The following is a 25,371-nucleotide window of genomic DNA, read 5'->3' as shown; positions in this document are numbered from 1 at the left end:
TTATTGAATTACACCAATATTAAATTTCCATTACTTCACTCTTTGACAAATAAAGAAAATCTGAAGGTGTACTAGCTGTATTTGTACTTCTGCCACACCAGTTAGAGAGAGACTTTATACTGAGATCATATGACAAAGTAAAAAAATAATCTAATAACATTTGAAAATTTACTGAAAAGCTTCCTTTTCAGTTCAACTGTTTTCCCATACAGTATTTATCATTTTTCCCCCCTAAAAACTAGCAACCCCATAATACAATTGGCATACACCCAAATGCCACGATCGATGCTTCTGAGAACTATTGCTCTTGTATGCAGAACACTTGATAATATATTTTACATTCATTAGAGTGAATGCCTGGCTGAGGTAAACTCCTAGGTGATTATCTTGAATTATTAACTCATCCTAGTGAGTCATTAATTCACAGAAAATGACCCGCTGCTCTGAAGACATCACTGAATTTATGGGTTTATGTCAGATACAGAAAATGTATGCTTACAGGGTCCTGAGGAAGTTTGCTAAGTATCAGTAGACATCATGAAAGGAAGAATTGTTTGGAAATAAAATATATTGTCAGATATTTGATTAAGAGCATAAGTCATGCATGACAGATTACACTGATTCTACAGCTAACAAAAACACACACCACAAACACAGTATGTATTTTAACCATGTTTCCCAAATGAAGAACTGGCTGTAATACAACAAGCAAAGATCACAGTGTGTAACCTAAGAAAAAAATGGGCCCATGTCTGAACCTACATTGACCCCAGACACAGACCCAAACCCAGGCTCTCTTATGATACCTGTGCAGCACAGGTAAGGTTCAACAGAACAGTTAAAAACCACAAAACCAAACCAATCAACAAAACTCCTCAACCCACGGGTCTGAATAAAATCCTTCTGTATTCAGATGATGACAGGATACTCAAGTCTTCAAGTTTTGTCCTTGCTGACAACATTTGACCGAGGAAGCATGTAAATACTCTATTTGCTATAGCAGAATGCAATGGATTAAGGAAAAACTATAGGAGCTGCACAAAACAATTACATTAAAATAAAACTTCTCCAACTGAACAAGGAATCCCAGATACAGAGACACCGTAATCTTCGTAAAACATGACCATGTTAAATTTTCAAAATTCTTTAAATTTTATTTCCCAAGATAACTATAAAAATATTTAGACTCAATATATTTTTATATCAGTAACTTGATCAATGTTATTGCTATTATATATTAATATTAATTTTACTAATTAATTGGTCTACATTTTTAGCTGCTAGCTTATTAAACAATAGTAAAATGTCAGGAATTTCAAAATGAAAGAAAAACACACACAGACTAGCAGTGACCCATAGGGACTGTAGGTAGCTCATTATTGGATATATCACTTATAAATTCTACTTAAAAATTTTTCTTTTTGATTTAAGAAATAGTGGCTGCAACATCAGAACCGGAGTGCAGAACCTAGATTGCCTGCCCAAAGATTACAGAATGGACTCCATTCACAATTTTCCACTCTACACAGCCTCCTCTGATCTTACAAGATTTGTTTATAGCTGGTCAACAGTGTCGCTGAAGATACATGGACTCAGAAGTCTAAGCAAAAAAATAGTTAAATGATTACAGCTTATTTGAGAGCAAGGTTTTGTTTCTTCTTTTAAATAAGTCCTCTGAAGATTACATTAGGAAACACCCTTCTAAAACAACTGAGATAAAAATTAGAATGCTTCCAAGTTAAATGCCTAAACAACAGACACTCTCATTATACTACACAAATCTGCCAATAATGTGTCACTTAGCAAGCCTCTGCAGGGAATCTTTCAAGCAGTCTGCTCTGCAAAATACTACTGGTACAGCAACCACAGCAATTTTACAATGAGCGAGTGTCCACCTTCAGAGCTGCTATCCAAAGCTATAGAATCCATAAGAGAGAAAGAAGCACAGATATCCATGTAACTTACATGTGCTAGTAAATTCCCTTTTCCTTAAATAGTAAGCAACACTGCCTTGAGGGCTGTAGGCAAATGGGTATGCCAAAAAGAAGACAGAGAAACAAAGAACGGGCTGTTTCTATCATTGTGAGAACAAGATACACTTATTAAACCGCAGGCTGCATAAGCTCTGGCGCATACTGATCACCGTGGCATATCCTAAGAATGAAAAGAACTTCAATGTGACCTATATTCTATGTCTTCTTAGAGCCTGGGAAGCACCCTTGAATCTAATTTTAAAAGCTACCATGTAAAACCAATTAGGGTAGGATGCACTAAGCAAATCACTTTTGAAGGCCTCTCCTGTAACAAGTTATAAAGATGAATTGGCTTTACAGATTTGTTACTTAATAAAAGGAAAGGGAAAGTTTGAAAAATATGTAAAAACCACGAATTATCTTTTTCCAATTAAAGTGTGACTTCAAATTTTAGTTGTATCATACTATTGTACTATGTATATTCTTATTTTTAGGTGGCAGTCTCACCACACAGCCTGTCACATGTGCATTATTAAAACTCCACTGACAGACTAGGTGCAAATTTAACTGCTTTACTATCTGATCTTCCTCAAAGAAAACACATCAATATTAAACATCAACATTATACATCAACATCAGGACTATAATAAATGGAATTGTAATACAACAATGGATTCATGGGAAGCTGTCAAGAAAAAGGTGATCAAGTCCCTTGTATTAAATTTGGTGTATTTTATTTGAGAAAAATCTGTGACTTTGTTGAATTTACCACCATCACATACACAATCCCTGCTGCCCTTTAAATTAATCCTGTGGGATGAATTTAATTTTTACTGTAAAAGCTATTAAATTAAGTGTGCATCATGATTTTCTTACATTCTAAATTTCTCTTTTAGTTAATTTAATTAATAATTTCCTCAGCATACTTTACTGTCTACTGAAGTGACACTATTGAGTACCTCAAATGTTTTTCACAGTACAGGGAAAAAAATGGGAAAAAGAAAAATAATAGATACAAGAAATAACACCCCTCTGAGGAAAGTAGAGGGAAAAAAGAGTCACTGGATGTAGCAGGACTGGGGAGAGATTAAGAGTTTTCAATACTTCAAAAATACATTTTAAAATAAAGGAACTGACATGTGGCAATACAGGTTCTATAATGTAACATCATGACTTGGTCTCTCTTGACTTGCAGAGTTCCTGGAGAAGCATGTTACAGGGATTAAATCCCTTTGAATGTTAATGTGTTCCTCTTTTGAACCACAAAGAACATTAATCCTACTTCCCTCATCTACCAACAGCTGCACTGTTTTCTCTTACTTGACAGAGTGGAACCAGATAGCATGGCATGACTGACCTGAATGTAAATATTGCTGTTTGCAACAACTGATGGCCTTTTGCTGAAATCTAGCAAACCAAATCATCAGCTCACCTGCAGCACAAATAAGTGTTCAGGCATCTGTTTCTAAACAATGACATCAGAAAAACTGTAAATCTGATTTATTACCTTATTAAAAAAATTAACACGCTTTACATTGAGAGTGCCCAGTAGAGGAAATCGAAGTGAAATGTTTCCAGTGAAAGGGCATGTGTGTGTACACAAGCACACATGCACATGTAACTTTACAATTACAGAAAAGCGAGTCAAAGCCAATAGCTCAGTTCAGCCATGACTCCACAACAGATATCTGGAGTCATACCTAAGAACTTCAAAAATTCATCTCAACCCTACACATAACTCTCATTCAGCTACTTCCTATAGTTTGTGAAAGGACTCTGATTCCAACAAAAGCTAGACAACATAAGACATGAATACGCAGAATGACCCTAAAAAAATCCACTAAATTTCCATTATCAAAATAAGTACTTTCACATATTTGAAGAGTCTTCAGTCAGATGAACTCCAGAGTGTTTTTCATTTAGATTTAAACGTACAACTGAAAGATAATATGGAACCTGGTCTCTATATAATGCTTAGAGAGTCACAAATTTCAAAGCTAGGACATGAATACTGTACTTAGTACTGTGAATTTTCACAACCATTTTGGATACCTCTGTTCTTGGAATTGTTTAGTAATATCAACACTTCAGTGGGAGGCTATATATAAACTACTATAAACTACTGAAGTATATAAACTAGTTCAGAAAATAGATTATAGTGATTAATGGAAGTTCCCAATCGATGAAAAAATTATTAAAATACCATCTTTCTGACACTATACTGCAATTTTGAAGCCTTTGGCATAGATTATTATTTACACTTAATGCACATTGTGCTGATGCACTTTTCAAAAATCACAGTACTTTCAAAAACATCTAACAATGTTATGCTTCATTTATTCACATAATTCAAAAGCAGTTCAATCTGTTAGACGGTGTACATATTGAAAAGGGCAAGAATTTCCATATACACTACATACAGTGTATACTAGCCAAGGAACTTAAAATTACACTTGTAGTACATTTTCAGAATAAAGATGCTTAACAAGAATCTACTATTCCCATATTTATGATATGAACTATAAGAACAAAGAGTTACCAATATTAATGTGTTTTAATAAGAAAGCTATTTCAAGAAGGAATATGACTGAATTTAGGATTCTATCTATTTTAAAATGTATTTATGTGTATGTATTTCTTTCAATGCATGTCGCATATTTCAGTAGAGCTAAAACTCTTGAATATCTTAGTTGTTCCAATGAGGTGCCATTAACTCCCAGGAAAACAAAAGTAGCAGTCTGCTACATGCACAGAGACTCTTACCCCAGGGTTAAAACAAGGCAATTCAAAGTTGCTTCAGAGTGTGCAGTGGATTTATAATCTCTGCTAGAAATCTGCATGAAGACAGCTGTGGAGCATTTGCAAAGTAGTAACTTGCTACCTGGACATCCAAGTACCCACCCCACAAACCAGATAATCATAGAAATAGAGATGTGGTAAGAAAAATGTAATTTGGGGAAAGAAAAGAATGTCAGATGTGAAGGGTGGTTTCTGTAAGAATTCAAATGTTTAAATATTCCTGGCTGGGGAGAAGAGATTTTTCAGATTATATGAAAAAGTTTGAATCCAAAAAATTTAGCCTCTAGTTCTACTACAATAAACTGCTTCAGTTTAGACAACTTATTTAGCTCTTTATGGCTGACAAAGGTGAATTACATCCTAAGACCTTGCTTTCTAGCAATTATAATACATCAAATAGAGAAGAATACTGAACTTGGGAAACTGGGTTTGTAAGATCAGATGGAAGGGCTTTGTCCAAAGAATGGAGTAAGGAAAAAAACAGAGTAGACTTCATTCCAGTCCCGTGTGTCTGAAAATACTGAATCTAATCTCTATTAACACTAATTATACATTCCCCAGTCTGGTAAACTGGACTTAAAAGGGAACACAGATGAAATAAGTACTAGCCTTACTGCATTTCACACAAGTCTGGCAATTCTGAAACTATGTTAAGACAAACAATTGTGTAAAGCACTGTGTAAAAGTTATAAAATCATGTTGTTTATTCAGCTATCTTTCATGTAAAAGCACAGATCAATTTCCAAGTACTTTCAATTCAAGGAAAGAAGGGGTGGAAAGGTGAGAAGAGAAAGAAAACTTCTATACATAGATTAACACTAACCTATCCAATCAGTTAAGGAGCAGCTTGGAACAGCTCCCAAGGTTAAAGCAGCTCCCTTCCCAGTTTTGCTTGTCCAGATGGAAGATGAACACATTTCAGGATTTCAAGCAGTGCTTTGGCTTGTAATCTGATGTGTTACTCCACTTTTGGGTTTAAAAACCCGTCAAAATTTGCTTATTTCAGATAGTAGTTGATTAACATGTTTTGAGGACAACAAGATGCACCGTACCAGGAAGGCTGTGGGGGGCAGTCAGGTAAGGGAGGGAAGGAGGGAGGGAGGAAGAGTGTCCTAAACAAAAACGGGAAACAATAAAATGAAAAAAACTTCAGAATCTCTTGAATCTGAGTCTCCATGGGAGCCCTTCCCCTTCACCCCTTAATGTCCAATGTAGCTTTTAGACAGCTGAATTATTTCATCACCTTATAAATGTTCAATCAAAATATGGAAATATGTTGTTTTTATTAAGATGAAATTCTAGCTGTTTGTTTGCTTGTACCCACGGGTTTTTTACCATCTCAATCTAATAAAATTTTCTCTATTTTATCTTATACTCATTTATCTGTCAGCCTTTAAATTTCAGTGCTACTCAATCACCCTAAAAAGCTAAGGATATTACAAAGTCTTCCAATGGACACCATCAGAAATTCTGTATGTGATCCAGGTATGTCTTATTATTAAAAATATGCGACTTGCTTTCCAGCCTTCGAGGCTAATGCCATCATACGAATTAATACAACAGAAATGCAACAGACGCTTCCAATAAACTTAAATTAAGGAGCAGTTGTGACAATCCTATGCTCTCTTTGTTGAAGGTCTCTGGTTCAGTCACCCTTTGTAGTCTTTTCTGCCACAGATCTGCATCAGGTGTTTATTAAAATAAATACTAATAGTTTTAAATTAGTATGCATTGCAAGAAGTATTCTTTGAAAACCTGAAGAACTGCAGAATAATACAGGGGCACTGGAGGACTAAAATCACATGGGTAAACTACTAAAGAAATTAATCTGCTTTGTTCTTGAACGTATCAGGGTCACTAAGAGAGCCTGTAATATAATAAAATAGCATTCAGTGATGATAGGAGACACTGCTTTATCCTCAAGGGAATTTCTTTTGCAGTTGTCCTCTGAGTTTAATCTTACTTCTGTGGCATCTCTTACTCTTCTTACTAGCCCAGAACAAGGGAAAAGCTGAATAAGCTATCAATGGGAAGAATTAAAAAGTAGACCATAAACTGAATTTGTGCACTAATAGAAAGACTGCTATAGTGCATAAGCTGGGGTTTTTTTCCACATTTCACAACATTGTTAGATTTTTAAGTTACACCACCTATTTAGTGAAATAATGCTCAGTGAAATACCAGTTGCAAGCCGGATGTCAGAGGCAATTTACAACTCATATAAAATTTCCTCCCAAGCAAAGAAGAAAGCAATAGCCGAAGAGCTTAGGTTTGTATTGAGAAAACTAAGATTTTCAAGCTTTTCTAGTTCTGTAAGGGCTATAGAAGCTAAAAATATAATTTCTTTCCCCATCTGTCCTGGATTTCTTTTGTGCTACCAACTTATAGGCTTAGTTTTGATTCAGAGATTCAGACCATGTTTTTTCTCAAGTGTAAAATCGGAAAATATTTACTCAAGGAGAAGATTCTAACTTACCTGATGAAGATCACTGCCCAAAACATATTCCTGGAAGTAACCTGGTGCAGCAGACGATGCTCTAATTGCTTGCCACAGCTTATACTGACAGCCTCCAATATAATGGGACTTAATGCCAGGAAAGTGGTTGTAGTTTCTAAACACAAATGCTTTCAGTGGTGTTCCTCTGTTTACAATGGTGCTTACTGCAGCTACCTAGTAAATGAGGAGAAAAAAAATTAGTTATATATGATGATAATAACTATAATATGAGAATGAAAGCTTCCCACCATACGAAATTCAAATTATACATTAATGCACCTCTGGAATCTTACTAGGTTCATTATTTATTTATATTTGTATAATGTCTAGCTAAATTTTAAAAAGTGAAAGTAAAACACAAATAAGAGACCCAAATCCCTAAAGAAAATGCTATTTTTAACCTGCAATTAATTGTTTTCACTGGCTATTCTGTTTGTACAAATATTTAAACAAAATTCTGGTGTCAACTATATGATTTTTAAATAATTTTATTTTTGAAACTGTATTTCATTCACAGAAGTCTGTAACCAGCAATACAACAATGCCCTTAAATATGAATGTCAGAACTCTCAATTTCTTTCCCCAAGAAAATGATTACTTAATATTGCAACCAAAGTTGAAGAATTGTAGTAAGAATCTCTCCTGCACAAGAATCAAACATAAGTCTTTCAAGGCTTTTTCTGTAAGGATACTGAAATGTCAGTAACAGAAATCACACATGTTCATCTAAGTGAAAAGCCAAAATGGTATTTCCATTGAAATAAACCCAACTATGACAACAGAAATAATGCACCCTACAGATCTAATCACAAGAAGAAAGTACATGTAGTTACATGTGAGTGTTAGAATGTGTAAGACCTTTAGAGATGATGCAGCCAGCCTGGCTGGCACTGCCAGAATAACACTCTTCAGCAGCCAAATGAGTGGTCAATTCTATCTTGTTTACTGTTTTACAGAGTAGGGTGTTTTCATGAAACATTATTCAACAGCACAGCTGATGCTGTGATATCATTATATGCATTTTCACTCTTCAGATACTTAATTTAAATAATTTTATTCACTGTAAATTCATCCTTACAGAAAATGAAAATGTAACTTCTACATTACAATGCAAAAGCAGAACTGCCTGATTCACATTCCATCATTTGATGGAGGAAGTTTCCTGTTTCTCTCAAAAGTATGGTTTAGTTCTAAGCACTACCAGAATCAGTAAGAAAAATAACTTCAGAAAATGCAATAGAAAACTTATTAAAAGGATGCTTTCATTTCTGGCAATACTCCATGATGCAGTCTAAGCCACAAAGTGCTTGGCACCTTCTGGAAAAACCCATCTTGTCATGAATTTAGCAACAGCAGAGCACAGAACTGTGTGTTTTATTTTGATTTTGCTGTGCCGTGTAAAGAGTGCCACCACTGACAGCACTATAAAGAGATTAGTGGGAACAGCTAGTTTCAGCTCTATTTATATTCACAGTTTATTACTGAAGAACATGGAAGGAAGCCAAAGATCCCAGTTCAAAGATAACTTTCAAGTCAACATAGGATAGCTTCTCTCTCAGAAAGCAACATACCACACCAGCCTTTTCATGTCCTTGTTTTAGACATGGACTAGGAACGCAGACAGTAAGGCACACGTTTCTATGTTTAGAAAAATGTGAATATCTTCCATTTAACAGTAAAGCATTGAATATAGTGCTATGACACCAAAACACCTGTTAATTACAGATTGTTCTGAAATATATCCTATTATATTTCTCTTCTTTCTTCACACCCTATCCTTCACCAAAAATAAAATACCCATGCTTTCTCATCTTTCACTCTCATGCTGCTGTATGTAACACCCCTCCTATGACTTAGTGCCTTTTCTATCATACAGAAAGAGAAGAGATCTTGGGGCCCAAGAATGTGAACGGAGAAAACCAGGTACTCCAAACAAAGTGAGAAGAAACCCTGTCCTGCTGCAACACAGTAACACAGATCACAGCTACATGACAGACTCTCCAGACACTAGAATTCTTGCATAAAAAAAAAAAAGCTTAGCACAACCTCAAAATGTTGACCAAGCATTTCTATGCTTACAAGTTTTTTTAACATTTCTGAAATATATTCCAACTAGAAGTAATAAAAATATCAGAAATTGCTGCCAAAATGTAAGAATCTAATTAATTTTTATCCTTTAAAAGCATGGGTTATCACATATAGAAGCCTGAAAAGCACTTCAGCATTCATGCTGTCTATCCAATGTTCTTCTAGGTACAGAATTTACTCAGAACTCTTAAGAGTTGTGAAATATACTTGTGACATATACAATTAGTATTTACCTTAGAAAACTGTACTTACCTTTGGACATTTGGACTTTCGTGCAGTTTCAATCATAAGATTTGAGCCCATTTTTTCTCTACAAAAAAGCGTAAAAAATTGAAAATGCCCCATCAGTTTAGCATGAACAAGACACACATTTTTATCATCCTTATTTCTGAGACCTTTGCGTTTAAAAGAAGTAATGTTTGTATTTCACTTTAACAATCAGATTTATACAATTGGCTTCAATGGACCGACACTTCATGCTTTCTAGTCTGTTGGAAATAAGTCTGAGAAGTGACTGAAGAGGTCTTGATTCAAATTACCCAGTTCACATACTTAACCATAAATCATTACAATTACTCAACTACATAGTTAGACAAAATACTTTGCCACATTTATGAATCAAAAAACCAACATCCTTATTAAGTGGTTCGACAGTAATGAAAAATCACTCTTCTGTAGTTACAGAAACAAAAGCTACAGAGAGGAAGATGGCATGCCAAATGATTTAGAAGAAACTTAAAACATCTACATGTAGTCTTCCATAACAGGAATCCAATATGCATTTACCATTCCTTTCTGAGGCAGTATTTTTTCACATTAACACATTTTCATAAATCACACTAATGGTCAACATTGTAGTTTCTCATCATATCAGGGTCAGGATTCCCATTGTTAACTACAAGATAGCTCTTCTGCACAGTAGAGAAGACTGGAGCAAACTACCATACCAGCCAGTAATCTCACCTCAGCATCTACTTCAACTTTGGTTTGCTTACAGTAAAGGTATAAAACTCCTAGAGATGGGTGATCAGTGATAATGATTCCAAATAGGCTTTCCTTTAAATCAGCAAGCTTTCTTCCTCCCCTAGAACACAGCCCATCCACTGGTGGTGCATCTGCCTTATTCTGCAAAGATGGTTTTCCACACTGCCACACTTTTAAAGTAAAGATATTCCATGTGCTGTTATTACGAGATCATCCATCTACAGCTTGCACCCATCACAGGAGGGAGTAGCACTTCCACTCTTAAAAACAACATCTTTATTGACCTACTCAGGTCAGAAGACAAAAGAAGCTTTAATGGCTACCATAGCAGCAGTCCTCCATGCAGACAGTAGACTGTATGTGCAATTAGGACAATTTGCTGATCTTCTAGTGGATATTTGTGCTTGAAAGATGGCTGCATACATGTCCTTGACAGGGAGGGAGACAGGTTCCAGCCCTATCATGGAAAACTCCTCCTGACACAATTCTTGCACCTGTAGAACTATTTTGTTTTATTTTTGTTTTGCTTCTAGTCTCAGAATCACCACCAGAAGGGGAAGAGTGACATCTGCACTCATTAACTGATTACAGAAGGAGATGAAGGCACACAGAACCATGAAGTAGGAATAAAAGAAATGAGACTGACAGAGGTGAAATATCAAAGACATTTACTGATTTGCATCACTTTCATCTACTTCTGAAATGTCTGTATTAGCTATTTTTCCCAAACCTCAAATGCAAAGATTAAAAAAATGCAAAACTAAAACCTCTACTTAATTATAGGAACCATCAAACTGAGTAACTATATCATCACATCCTGTTTTTGATGAAGGATAGAAACTAATACTCCAGAGTAGGTACAAGAAATCCTTTCAACTCCTGTGCAACTTTAGACATTACAGTCTAAGGTGAAAAGTTTACTATCACCTCCATATTTCGGTTAGTCCTGTTGCTACCATTAATACTGTAATTGCATATTAAATAATTGTATTTGTCTCGCTGTTTAATTTTCTTTTATGAAGTCACAGCAGAAGTAATTCTACAGTTTATTCACATAATGTGTTAAGAAAATAAAGCCTTCTAATTTTATTGAATAGTCCTCTGTTATCAAAGAAAAGAAGAAACTGGTAATTCTCAAGATGCTTTACTACCTTAAATTGCCACTTTAACTCATTTGCTTTTGTTAATGATAAAGACTCTTAATGTGTGTTGTCTTTGGGCCACTGGTTACTTTTTACCCAATCTTGCAACAGAAATATTTTCTAAAATGGGGAAACCAGGACTGTAAACAATATTTTAAATGAAACTGTATTGTAAATTAATATAATGGCATTATAGTATTTTATGTATTTTCAATCCCAACTGTCACACACTGAATCATCTTGTCTGACCACAAGCATACAGATGTTTCATTAAACTGTCTGTGACAACCCAAATCACTTTCGATATTAAAGTTACTTCAAATCCTGTAAGCATTTTACAGTTTTTCACTCATCGGTTATTTTGCCATCCTATTTTGCCATGTATCTACTTTGCTTGTCTCTGTCTGTGACCTATGTCCTCTAGACATGACCTACTTAAACAATGAGTCTCTTTCACAAACATTGCTCTTTCATTGCTTCAAGACACTAATATTGCAACACTTATTTCAACAATGCTATGAAGAAGGTATTGTCAACCATATGCTGGAAGAAACATTTTAAAGGCCTACAGTAGTGATGCAGATAGTCTAGAGAAAGAGCACTCAATGCAAAAGGCAAAATTGTAACTTTCACCCTCTTCCAACAGTACCACACCAGTACAGTAGTACCACAGACTTTTCTACCATGCGCTGGTATGGAATATGTAACCCATCTAGTGACTAGAGAGCAGTATCAATTTATATTTCACTCAGCAAAACAAATACTGAAGTATTATTACTTGTATTCCCAAACACATACATTATCCATCTTCCTATCAAAAGAGAACATGTGATTTTTATCCTATGCTTCATACAGTGACCGATTGCTTCTCAAGACTATAAATTCCCAATATGAGATTTTAGCTAGCCTGTGAAAAGCCCTAGCTGCTCACCAAATTTCTCCAGTAGTTTCTTGAGACAGCATGCAAGCAAAAAAATGTATATGTCAACAATAGTCAAAAGAAAACAAAGAAGTTGGAACGATAAGCCAGGTTCTTACAAATGCAATTAAATATAGCATTACATACACTGATATGTTGTAAGTAAAATCTTCTGCATAATGTCAATTATTAAAACCAGTCCTCAAATTGCAACTCAAGAAATACATAAGAGGAGTTAAAACAGACATACATAGAACATATGAAACCAATTCCCTAAAGTACACTGAATGAAATGTCAGTTAACCAAAATTAGTTGTCATTTTCTGAAATGCAATTTATAATATACCCCATGAATGCATGGAACATTAGTCTGATGAAACATCAACTTAATTACTTTCAGCAAGAATACCTTCTGACAGAAAATACCACCACTGATATTGTGGTAGGACTAAACATGTATTACAGGTATTACATCTGTACATGTCAATGGATTGTCTCTATTTCAAGCAAGGCTGAAAAATTAATATTTGAACTACAAAAACACATACATCCCAAGTAATGCTTTTGAATTCAAAACATAGCATACAGCAGTTTTCCCATGCTGTAACAATGTTAGACCTGACCTTCAATATTGCTGTAAAGAGATACTATATAACCTTGCAATTCCCTTCTTAGCTCCAGGCCCCCACACCACTGGGAAGCCTCTAAGAATCCCTTCAACAAAATGCTGTGCAGCAATAGCATCTCTCTTCAACATTGCAGGTAACCAAGAAGTAATTTCTTGATCAACACATTTAATTTTTAATTTACTCTATGGATAATGTATTAATTGCTGGCTTTTGATATTGCACAGGAGTAGAGTTCTTTAACTCCCTCATATGCTACATCTAGCTGCAGAAAACCAGCGGTATTTTAATTAAAGGCATGTAAAATACTTTCAACATTAGGTTATTGTGATTTTCACAAGACTTCATTTAATTTGGCAGGGAACTAAATGATGGAAGACAGAGAAAAATCTAATTTCTAAAAAAAGACCTTCAGATATCTGAGAAGAAAAGCTCATTATATTAATTTGATAAATGCATTTATTTCTAAAAATATGCAAGAGCACAGAGAAAAAGTGCTTAGAAGCTTCTCTCTCCACTTCATCAAAGAAGTAAGATGCTTAAAATTCAGACACCACTGGTAATTCCCACTATTATGTCATAAAAACTCTTTTAATCCCATAAAATACAGTAATCATGTTTCCAAAGGAACTTGTTATTACTTATCAGAAGGAACTTTTTTTACCCTTTTACATTTTCTCTCAAAAAAAATTCTTGTTCAGTTATTTCAGTGGCTGGGTCAACTTATGCTGGCTGGGAAGCTATGACATTAGTTTGCTAAAAATTATAAACAATTGAACTATCAATACAAATACAGATTAATAAAACTAAGAAATAAAAACCTGTAAAATAATAACTCTTTCTAGTGGCTTTTCCTGAGCAACCATCAATGTAAGTGAATATACTTCACAGGCAAATCTGCCACTGCAGATAATTTTTCACAGCAACCCTTACAGCTCATTTCCCTTTCAAAGAAAGTGGCAATGGACAAAGCCCTTCAATATAGCAGCAAACATCAGAAATCCCTACTACAGCACATTATTTCACTTCTCGCCAATCTCCTTTACTAAAAAGGGCACAGCAGGTGGTTAGTAAAATTTGTAGCAAATCTGTAATGAGTCAGATCAAATAGAGCTGGCAAGCATACAGGAATATAATCAGAAATCAGTGCAGTAAAGCTTACTTTATTCCCCAGAAATGTAAATCATTTCATTAAAAGCTTCCAGCATCCTCGTAGATACAAAAGCAGCTATTTCAAAAGAACAAGAGTATACGTTAATCCCTTCTAGTTTTTTAAGAATCTGCACACCAGTGAAACAATAACAAAACCAAATGCACTCAGTCATTGCACAATTATTTTTAATCTAATCATCTTTTACTTACTTGAGTATTTTTTCCCATATATCACTGTCATAAAAGGCATGGTTCCAGCCCATTTTGACTGTTCCAACAATGACATTCTGCTTAAAAACATCTGATCCTAACTTATGGTACAGTTCTTCACAATCATCCAGGGGAATATGGAACAACCCCAACATAAAAGCTAGTATAGCTCCTGAAAAAAAACAAATATTTTCCAATATTACAAAAACATATCCTGGAATAAGATTACAAAAATGGATTAACAGTTAATGTAGTTCATAGGTTATGAGAATATCTGTTTTGAAACAGCAAGACCAACTGACATTTATTGCACTAAATTCCTGCTCAAAGATCACAAACCATGTTTTAAAAAACACATTCAAGATAGAAAAAGTCTATTTTCAAAAATACAAATATGAGAAGTTAAAACATTTTATTATTTCTTTTTGCAGATTACAATAAGCATATGGCAGAAAGCAAATGAAATCCACTACTTTACTTGGAAAGAGAAATGAGTAAGAGAAATCTATGCTGTGGCACTAAAAATTTATTTGGAGCAAACTCTTAAGTCAGTAGACAAATTTCTAGGAAAATTTTGCAAAAATAAGGAGATTCCAGTAGTTTGGATTACATTTGGTTGCAACCATTCATAATTAGTTTCATACATGCTGCCATCTAGTGTGTGCCTAACAAAAATTATGACCTACCCTTGCAGGAACAAAATAACAGCACTCAAAAAGCATTGCTGCTAAATACCATTAAAAGGACTGTGGAAAACTACAGTTAATGCACTACTATAATTCTAAGCTATATTAAATCAAAAGGGACACACAAAACCTTTAAATCTAATTGTGCCATACTGTGAGAACATGTAATTAAGCATTAGGAATAATGAGGACACATTTTTTTTCAATCTGGAAATAAGTGCCATAGGCTTGAATAAAGTTAATTTTAAAAGGTGCCAATTTTTGAAATAATAGTAAAAATACAATACATGCGCAGAAAAAAACTACATGCAGGAAGATACAGATGCCTTTAAAAGAAACATGACTTCCAAGCCCTTTTTCACTCTCGCAGCGCCCACCAAGTGCGATAGCTGAGCATTAGAGGATTGATGGTCTCAGTTTCTTAAAAGGCAGCACACATGCTTAAGGCAACCTGCGCCTACTTGACACAATGTTTCACCACACTTGACACAAAGTTTCATCAAGAGAAACTATCTCACTTGCAAAATCACCAGATGCCTGTATGCAAGGCAGACAACACCTAGTAGCAGAGAAACAGCATTTTCCCGAGTCATGAAAATCCTCTGCCACACTCTCTTCCTCTAAACTCTCCAGCACCAGTTCTACAGTATCATACATTTGCTATTTTGGTGAGCAGATTCAAAAGTATGCAGAGCCTATAACAGCATCATTGCAATGATCCTTCTCTATGACTACCTGCATTTACACCCTCTGACCTCCAATGAAGAGAAGCATGGGGAAGATAACTACAAAGTGATGCTGAATTCACAGCAAGGGCATTTCCAAACTTGAAAGGTAAAACAGCTGAACAATAGTAAGAAATACAAAAACTGCAGCAGAAAAGAGAAGTGCAGTGCATAAGAGGCATTCTTCCAATCATTGAATCCATCACTCTTGTAAAGCACAGTTCATTCAACTGCAAGACTATTGGCATATTGTACTGTCAATACAAACACAACCGCCAGCAGTGCTGGCAGACATGCATAGCCTCACCCAGCCATGTCTTTCCATTTATTATTGCAAACTGGACAACTGCAGACAAAAGCTTAATTGTGCAAACAAAATTTAAAAGAATAAGCTAAGTCCTTACTAGCAGTCATAAATCCCAAAATTTGAGGAAGAACTAAAAACAAAGTTCTAGTCACAGTAGTGGGAGTAAATTAAGAACATGAGGCCTCTCTATCCAAGGTAAAACACCTTTATTCATTGAGGACAACACTGGAGAAGTATTTTGTAGGGAAACCATCCTCCAAAGAAACAACCACTTACTGTTAAACTTACTAACAAAGGATTTATTTGGAAGACTATTAAAAATGTAAAGCAGGGAATTATATCATGACTACAAAAAAATTCTGTCTAGGAGACCTAAACACTGTTTTAAACTATTTTGAGTCTATTAAGCAAATCCCTTGAAGCACACTTCATCTACTCAGGGTGATCTGTGCTTAATATTAAATTTCTGATCGAATGCAAATATGACAAAATATTTGAAGAATGTGGGTTTCTAAAGGAAACTGAGCTAGTAAACTACAGCATACCTCCCATGTTAGAAAACATCCTTGTGCTGCTACTGGTCTAACAATTTCTGAAGGAGATTACTGTCTTTAAAGGCGAAACTTATGCTTTGGCGTTTCCTGCTTTCTAGGGAGGAGTAACTTATCACTGAGTCACAAGTGTAAATAAGTCTGGGTGGGAGCTGTAGACATCATCTAGTCCAACCTCCTCTTCCAACAGGTATAATTACAATATGTTACTCAGGACTTGTTCATCCAAATTTTGAGTATCTCCATGGACAGAGATTACAAAGCCTGAACCGGCAATTCCTTCCAGTGTCTGACAAGAAAAACATGATCCCATACCTAATTACAACTTCCCATACTCCAACTTGTCTGCTGGCTTTTCCCCTACCACTGTACACCTTAAAATTATTCTAGATGCATCTTCTCTTTATTTTCCCATTAGCTGAACCAGAATAAAAGCCCACTCTTAGCCTTCTCAAGGCCAAATAAACCCAGGTTTTGGACTCTCTTCTTTACATGTCATGAGCTCCAGCCCCCTGGCTCTCTGCTAGATTCACCCAGTACAAAAAAGACACCCAAAATATTAAGGGTTTATAGAGGAGCCCATAACAAGACATTTGTGGCCAAACAGAGACACTTCAATTGTTGGGTTGGTTCTTGTCCATGCAAGCCAATGTGGTCAGCTTTCTTTGCTCTAGAGTACAGTGATGATTCATGCCCAACTTGTTCCAAACAAGACAAGGTCCTTTTCTGCAAAGCTGGTTTCTAGGCCATCAGCCCACCTCAGATGGAGGGCTTTGTATTTGGCTTTACTGAACCTGCCAAACCATTTCTCCAGCCAATACAGACCAATATGAAGAGAGGGCACCACAGTATCTACCACTTCCTCTAATTTAGATCATTCAAGATCTTGCTACATGCACATTCTGTCCTGGCAGATAATTAATAAAGATGAAACACTGCTGTTAATAAAGGAAACACGACTGACTCAGTATCAGCTCCTGAGGGACATTACCTTAGTAGTTTTAAAGCTCTGTGAATACCTAAGATAACTGTTTCTATGAGCAAATTGAAGATTTCACATAAATTGAAAAAATGACACATCAGTTCAAAGCCAAAAGTTCATAATGAGCTCCCCAAAGTTCTTATTCAGAAGCCAAGACTCTAGAAATCACAACTGTACTTTCCTAGCTTACACTCTAAGTCAGAAACTGCAAAATCTATATTTATTCTCAGATGTTCTTTTACTGCATTGATAGCAAAACTCCAACTTGTGGCTTAATAATTACCTGTGCTTACGCCACAGATGTAGTCAAAAAGCTGATAAACCGGCTTTCCAGTTAATTCTTCTAGTTTCCGTAGAGTCTGAAGTGCAACTAAACCCCTGAAACACAAAATTCCCCTTCACATACAATGGCAGTCTTATCTTACATAGCTCTAATCACTTTTCAATCACCTTTGCTTCATTACAATGAATTATAATTTATTAACTGCAACATTAAGAATCTTGAATATTTCAGGAAATAAAAGAGCAGCAGAACACAGTTAAAATAGAATGATGAATACTAAATATGAATGACATACTCAGGCACACCAAACATTGTATTCAACAGCTACAGCCATATTGTTTTACAGCAAAGGCTTAGGGGGTGATCAACTTCTGTAGATGTAGACTAAGGATAGATTTTAGTTGCTTTCCCACTACAAAAGACTTAAATTTTGGTCTTAACAAGGCTATGTAATGCCCCCTGCGGCATAGTATTTTCCAGTATGGGGTTTGCTTGGCCTCAATTCAATGTATCTGAAATAATGGGAGAGATGAATTAGAGACCATCAGATTTGTGCTTCCCTATCAATGAACAGTATCTGGCAAGCAGCAGTGTGAACTCTGTTCGGATAGAGGGAGATAACTGTGTATGGCAAAATGAGCACCAAAACAAACACCATTCAAGCAGAAATGCATGAAAAACCAATACCCATACCTTGGATACTCAAATGTGATAGAAATGTAACTCATAAATTGCCTCTCTGGGCATTTATCCATCAAAGAGAGACTGAAATTTTACTTCTAGTTGCAGTATGAAAAAGGTTACAAGTATGTAAAACCCCAGAAGTTTTACCTTGTTCCTCCTCCATCAATGGTGAGGATTCGAATTCCCCAGCCTTTCACAGGGTCTGTATAGCCAAGCAGTGCTAAAGTTTCTCTAACAGCAGCCTGAAGACTTTCATCATTAGCCTGTCTCAGTCGCAACAGGCATGGGATTAATTTTTCCTATTGATAAATACAAGGATATTTCATTCTAACCATATGTTTAAACCAAAAGAATCCATTCCTAAATTTACTAGCATGGCATTAAAGTACAGAAGTAATATACTAGTTAAACTTGGAAGAAAATATCTTTAAATATGTATTTACCCATGTCTTTCTCTAACAAGGGAAAGAAAGGATGTCAATATTATGCTGTACACACCTCATTGCTATAGTAACTACCTATCAGAATTAAATAATCAAGATTATATGTAAATATTTTTAATAGCTAGGAAAGCTACATTTACCACTTTCGTTTTATTGACTTAGTACCACATCAGCCAAGTGTGATACTACTCTACTATGAAGCACACCAAGTACAGGCAAAACCCCAGATTTGCTTAACAAGTACTGCCCTGCTTCAAAACAAGAAATGCCTTTTAAGTACATAATACCAAAACAAAAGTTAAAATGCTTTCCCATACTATTTTTAAAATGCACACTACCACAAAGATACAAAGCATTACAATAAAAAAGGGAGCAGTGAATACACACTTTCATAATAAAGTAATTGAGATATATTTATGTGAATGCCTCACCTGTACCCTGCCCAGATGATTCATCTGGCCTGCACTCCATTTCCAAAGGTTACTTTTTCCAGAAATTCTACAATCTGTGTCAGAGGTTTGTCAGATCTTGTGGAAAAAGGCACAAGGTTGACAAATGCTGTGATTTAGCTAGCACTTCTAGAATAGTCTACCATCCACCTCCTGCCCTCTCAAAGCAGGGAAGAAAACAAGTACGACTAGATTACATTAACTTATTTGATGGTTCTCTTGCCACCTCTCTTTGAAGAAAGCACGTAAACCAGCAAAGAAAGTACTGTGCATTTACAGATCAACTGTACAGCTCGTTCCCATCTGGTCAACTGCCACAGGGGACACAGTGTACGACCTTTATCTACCACTGGAAAAAGCTATACTACCTATCCACATGACCATGCCGTATGCTTCTAAATTAAACATTGCAATCTTAAGAGCCTTTAGCTAAACTCCCAGTAGTTTGCATATGAATCTGCTTGAACCAGCTAAAAAGTTATAAAAAAAAGACACAAACTGCAATCCTTGCAAACACGAGATATGACTAGTCCACAAAAGCACAGAGGGAGGTTTTATGTTGTTCTATATCAATAATTTGTCAAGATTGTTTTTTATGTAAGCATAAAAACTATCTGCACCTTAATTGCAACTCCTCTGCTCTCTGGAAATTCTAGAAGATGGTAGGTCAGTTCTTCAACCCTGTTGATGCAGACTCTTGGATTAGAGGCTCTCCGTAGGGCTTGAACTAAAGCTCGAGTCCTGTTATCAATACTCACTCTTGCAATGATCTAAAGAAGACAAATGGACAACATAAAACTACTCTGAGAAATGTGCAGAATTTGTCAAGACTAATTTCAACGTGTTATTTTAAGATTTCTCAGAAGCAATGAACAGCATGTTGTACCATAGATCTCCTACATATTCCAAGTAAGCACTGCTTAACTCATCAAGAAAAACCTTTTGATTCTTATTTAGTAGAAAATAAAATAAAGTTTACAGCAAGAATATACCAAACAAACATGTCAATATGTATTCAGATGGATTTTCAGGGCAACTTTGTGGTATTTGCACCATTAGCAAACCATGAACTGTAAAATTACTATAACTACAAAAAATAATACAGCTAGACCTGTCTGTAATTATGGACTCTATGCATATATGAACTAAATATACATACCTACAGCACACACACAGAGGTGTGTGCATATATATATACATACACAGACACTCTTAATATATAAACTTGCATAAACAGATCTGTATCCGCATAAAACATCTAATACTTAAATGCAGATGTATCTACACCTACTTTTAAGTACATATATATATTTGTAAGTTTACATATAGTATGCATATATAAATAAAATCTATATAGTTTTATATATATACTTATTTATCAAAGTGCACAGAATGAATTGGAGAAGAGTTTGGGTTGGAAGAGTTCCAACCTCCTTGCTGTGGGCAGGAACACCACATATATACTTATATGGAAGTACAAATACTTATATACAAGTAAAAGTATGTGCACATATGTATGTAAGTATATACTCAGGTATATACTTATTTACGTAAGTAAATGTGTATCTATGAAATATAGGTATATACACTAGTGTAGCATATATATACACTTGTATAAAATATACATAGAAAGAATACATAAATTAACACTAAACAAAGACTTGCCTTTTCTCTCTGAAGAGAAAGATGCTTCTCCCTCTCTTCAGCAGTCTTGGCCTCTTTTGCTTTGTCCTCATCACTCTTCTCAGACACTTCTTGTTCTTGCTGTTTATTCTTTTCTGGTGTAACAACTTTTGTATCAGATCTTAACTTTGGAACCAACCCACCAATATAGCTGTCGACAAAAGCTTGTACACTGTTACTGGGATATGAAAGAAAGTCTGCAATACTTTTTTTAGTGGAAACTGGGAGAGGAGTATTTGTCTTTTCAGTACCCAAGATCTCTGCTTCAGGAGCTGAAGTACCTGCTGAATTCACTCTCTTTTCTTCACTTGTTACAGTATTTGCTGATGAAGCAAGCTTTTTCTTCTCTTCACTTTCAGAGTCCTGTAATAAAGTACTTCTCTTCCTTCCTTGTTCCATAACAGAATTATTAAAGTAAGAGTTGATATGATCAGCTACGAAGTTGTAAGTCTCTCCAAAATTTGTAGAAAAGTAGCTTATATGAAAAAGGTGGTTTTTAGTAGATGCTGAAACTTCTGGAGTATCTTGACAAGTGCTGCTTGAACTTACTGACACAGAGTCCAAGTTTTCACTTGCACAAGTGGATTTCTTTGCAGCTGGGCCTCTGTTGCAATCGTCCTGAGTTCTGACATCTGTAACTTGTTTATCATTTTCTAGATTTGTGCTGGTGTTATTTGCATCTGCACTACTTTTATTTGCTTTACCCAAAGTACCTGAGTGGGACTTTAATCGAGCTATCCGTGACACCAGCTCACTGTGAGTGCCAGACACTGCCTTTGAAACAGATTCTATAGTATTCTTAATTCGTGACATGCGAATGCCCAGCCTTGTAAGTCCTTTAGAAGAAGAAGTTAAAAGTTTGGAAACTCTGTAGTATAAAAACTCATGGCTATAAATGTACTTGTTATACCAAAATGTTCTGCTTCTGGCCCACTTACACCAAGGCTCACTTGTATGAAAAACTCTCAGGTGTGCAGCATGATTTATCCTCCAGCCGGCTTTAGGTCTACAGAAACACAGATATTTGTTTCTCTGCTTCCACCAAAGACTTTTTGGGTTAATCAAAAAGAATAAATATGCATCCAAAGATAAATGAACTGTCATTACTTATAAATAATTGCACCTTTTCTAGGTTGCTTTCTACTTCATTCCAAAAAATATATGTCAATAAGTAAGTCCTGTAATGTAGTGTTGTCTGAAAAAGAAAAAATAAAACAAAATGAAAACCATCAATGGAAGCCCCAAACCAGAAACAAGTTAAACTAAAATCACAGAGTTGTTTAAAACAGATGAAGTTTGTGTATCCTTTTGGTAAAGACAGATAAACATTCAAATAAAATCAAACAATCTCATGGGAAAATCTACTGCTCAGGACATTTGGTAGGTAGCTCACCTCAACATTTCAACACGGTACTCCCTATAGGACAGTTTAATCTCATCTTGAGCAATATGTGACACTTCTCAAAAGTGCAACAGTACTTAATGTCAAATTCAAAATTGATTTCTGTTTCTTCAGCAGATTATCGTTTGCAAATTCAACGTTTCAAATGTTATTATATTACCACCCCTTAGCAGAATTCCTCACAGGGAAGAAGCGACACCAATACTTTGATCAAAGTTCAACAAAACGTACCCATCCTAAGAGTCAAGGGCAGGATATAATCCTTACTCGGCAAAGAAAGGTGCAACTGGTGAAGCAGCATTTTACACAGCACACCAGAATTGTGCTGATATCGCAGGCGCACATCCATTATCTGCCGAAAAAACAAGCCCAGGCTTCTGCAGCGCCCGTGACAAAGGCCGAGAAGGGCTGCCAGGCAGGCATGCAGGCCAATTCCTGCGCAGCCCGACTCCAGAGACAGCAGAGGTGAAGCCCGCCGGCAGCGCCATCGTTACTTACGGCCTCCTCTGCCTACGCCGCGCCTTCCCGCCGGGTGACCGCTGGGGGCCCCGGGCCGGGCCGGGCTATATAAGCACCACGGCGCCTCCTGCCCGGGGGCAGGCGCGGCCGCTGTTCCTGCCTTGCGCCATTTCCCCGAAACGCTGCCGAGAATGGCGACATAAACAAGCACCGAGTCCAGGCCGCGCTGTCCCCCGCCCACCTCCCGTTACGCGAGCGAGCCCCGTGCGCCCGGCACGCGCTCATCGTGTTCCCCTCGTCCTCATATTGCCCCAGGACCCGGTGGAGATGCGGCCCGTCCTGGAGGCGGTACCTGCTGGACAGTGGCTCCCGCCTCCCCCCTGTTCCCCGGCCGCCGGACGCCAGGCAGGGGCCGCGCCCTCAGCAGCGGCGCCGCCCCGGCGGAGCGGGCGGGAGGCGGAGGGGCCCGGCACCGCAACACCCGCGGCGCGCGGCACTGCGCCTGCGCCCGCCCCGCGCGCCGGAAACAGCTGGGGCGCGCGCCAGCGCCCCGCGGGCCGCCGCCGACGGGGGCGGGGGGGGGGGGGGGGGGGAAGCGGAGGGGAGCGACGCGAGACGGCGCGCGGGGAGGGCGGGGTCGGGGCGGGGCTGCTGCGCCTGCGCGCGCGGCGGGCGGGCGGCGACGTGCGGCGCGGCACGCGCGGGGGGGGCGGGGCGGCGCCGCCGGCGGGCGGGAGCGGTCCCAGAGCCGCCGCGGGCGGGGCGCAGAATGGGCGGGGGCGATTATCCGGGCCCGACCTCCCCCCGCCTGACCAGAGCAGACCGCTCGAAGCCCCATCCAGACTCGTTTTGCGCGCTGCCAGGGTTAGGGAGTCCTGGGAAACCTGTTCTGGTGCCTTTCTACCCTCACAGTAAAGAATGCCTTCCTAATATCTAACGTAAATTTCCCGTCTTTCAATTTGTGTCCATTACTCACTGTCCTGTCACTATAGTTTCCGTCTTCTCTGGCTCTATGTCGGTCCCTTTCAAGTACTGGAAGGAGCTTTGAGGTCCCCACAGAACCTTCTCCATGCTGAGCAGCCCTCGCTTTCTCAGTCTGTATTTTCAGGGGAGGTGCTCCCGCTCCCTTACAGCTTCATGGCCCTCCTCTGGGCTTGCTCCAAGAGGTCCATGTCCTTCTCATGTTGAGGACCCAAGAGCTGAATGCGGCACTCCGGGTGGGATCTCACCGAAGCAGAGTAGAGGGGCAGAATCCCCTCCCTTCGTGCTGCTGCCCAGGCTGCTTTCGGTGCAGCCCAGGACATGTCTGGCTTTCAGGTTGGGTACGGCGGAGCAGGTTGTGCCCCACACTGCTGCCAGCGCTGGGCTCTTGATGCCACACCCTGTGGAGTCACTGGGAACAAGGAGCTGGGAAGAGAAGCATCCCTACCCAGTCCTTGTAGCTCCTCAGTGCAGCTGCCTCTCCTCTCTCTCTCTCTCCTCTCCTCTATCTCCTGCTTAATGCTCAGGGAACAATGGCAGACATGTTTTTCATGGGTTGGATAGGGTTAGGGGACACTTTGGTCTTCCCCAGCCAGGCTTCAGAGCAGCAGCAGGTCATGGGGTTCCTGCCTGCATAGCCTACCTGAAACACAGTTTTAATGAAGTTGCCAAAACTTCATGTAGCAATAGCACAAGAGGATGGATGCGCTGTGTGTTCAGGTGGAAAAATTGAAGCCTTTCAGATCCCAGTTGTCTGCTTTTGTTCTTTCTCACAACTAAAGAAGTAAATTTATTTTCTTACCTTGAATTTTATTCCCCAAAGGAACATTAATACTCCTTAAATATAATTTTTTATAATATTCCTTACATGTAATGTAATGTAATGTAACATGTAATTTTTATAATGTACTTTTTATAAATGGAACAGGTTAAATTCTCCACATCTCCCAGAGCAGGACATCCCTATCTGGATACCAGGTGCCCGCCAAAGTCACTCTGTCACTCCCTTCCTCAACTGGTCAGAGGAGAGAAAATAGAACAAAAGGTTTGTGAATTGAGAAAAGGACAAAGAGAGATCACTCACCATTTACCATCATGGGCAGAACAGGCTCAGCTTGGGGAAATTGGCTGAATTTATTACCAATCAAATCAGAGTAGGGTAATGAGAAATAAAAGCAAGTCTTAAAAATTTCCTCCCACCCCACCCTTCTTTCCAGGCTCAACTTCACTCTCAAAGTCTCTCCCTGCTCCCCATACAGCAGAGCAGGGGGATGAGGAATGGGACCTGCAGTCAGTTCAACACATACTGTCTCTGCCACACCTTCTTCCCTCAGTGGGAGGACTTG

At 37.8% G+C, this 25,371-nt stretch overlaps 1 protein-coding gene across 4 annotated transcripts in view; it reads right to left on the bottom strand.

The window, feature by feature from the left end:
• The window catches only part of PNPLA8 (patatin like domain 8, phospholipase A2), a 36,428-nt gene extending 12,891 nt beyond the window's left edge, over positions 1 to 23,537 (bottom strand). The window contains exons 1-8 of one of the 4 annotated variants that reach the window (XM_041711464.2): positions 23,397 to 23,537; positions 21,166 to 22,378; positions 20,121 to 20,270; positions 18,756 to 18,907; positions 17,925 to 18,019; positions 14,391 to 14,562; positions 9,610 to 9,667; positions 7,249 to 7,443 (exon numbers count right to left, since the gene is read on the bottom strand). In XM_041711464.2, coding sequence (XP_041567398.2) covers positions 7,249 to 7,443; positions 9,610 to 9,667; positions 14,391 to 14,562; positions 17,925 to 18,019; positions 18,756 to 18,907; positions 20,121 to 20,270; positions 21,166 to 22,287 — 1,944 coding nt within the window. In that variant the 5' untranslated portion in view covers positions 22,288 to 22,378; positions 23,397 to 23,537. Of the gene's footprint in view, positions 1 to 7,248; positions 7,444 to 9,609; positions 9,668 to 14,390; positions 14,563 to 17,924; positions 18,020 to 18,755; positions 18,908 to 20,120; positions 20,271 to 21,165; positions 22,379 to 22,852; positions 22,949 to 23,083; positions 23,224 to 23,285 lie in introns of those variants that run through there. The other 3 variants (XM_041711467.2, XM_041711465.2, XM_072922002.1) reach the window with 3 other exon arrangements.
• Between the last annotated feature and the right edge of the window lie 1,834 nt (positions 23,538 to 25,371).

Source organism: Taeniopygia guttata, chromosome 1A (assembly GCF_048771995.1).
Source record: "Taeniopygia guttata chromosome 1A, bTaeGut7.mat, whole genome shotgun sequence".
In the NCBI taxonomy this organism is placed as follows: Eukaryota; Metazoa; Chordata; class Aves; order Passeriformes; family Estrildidae; genus Taeniopygia; species Taeniopygia guttata.
This window is presented reverse-complemented; position numbering and strand designations above follow the sequence as displayed.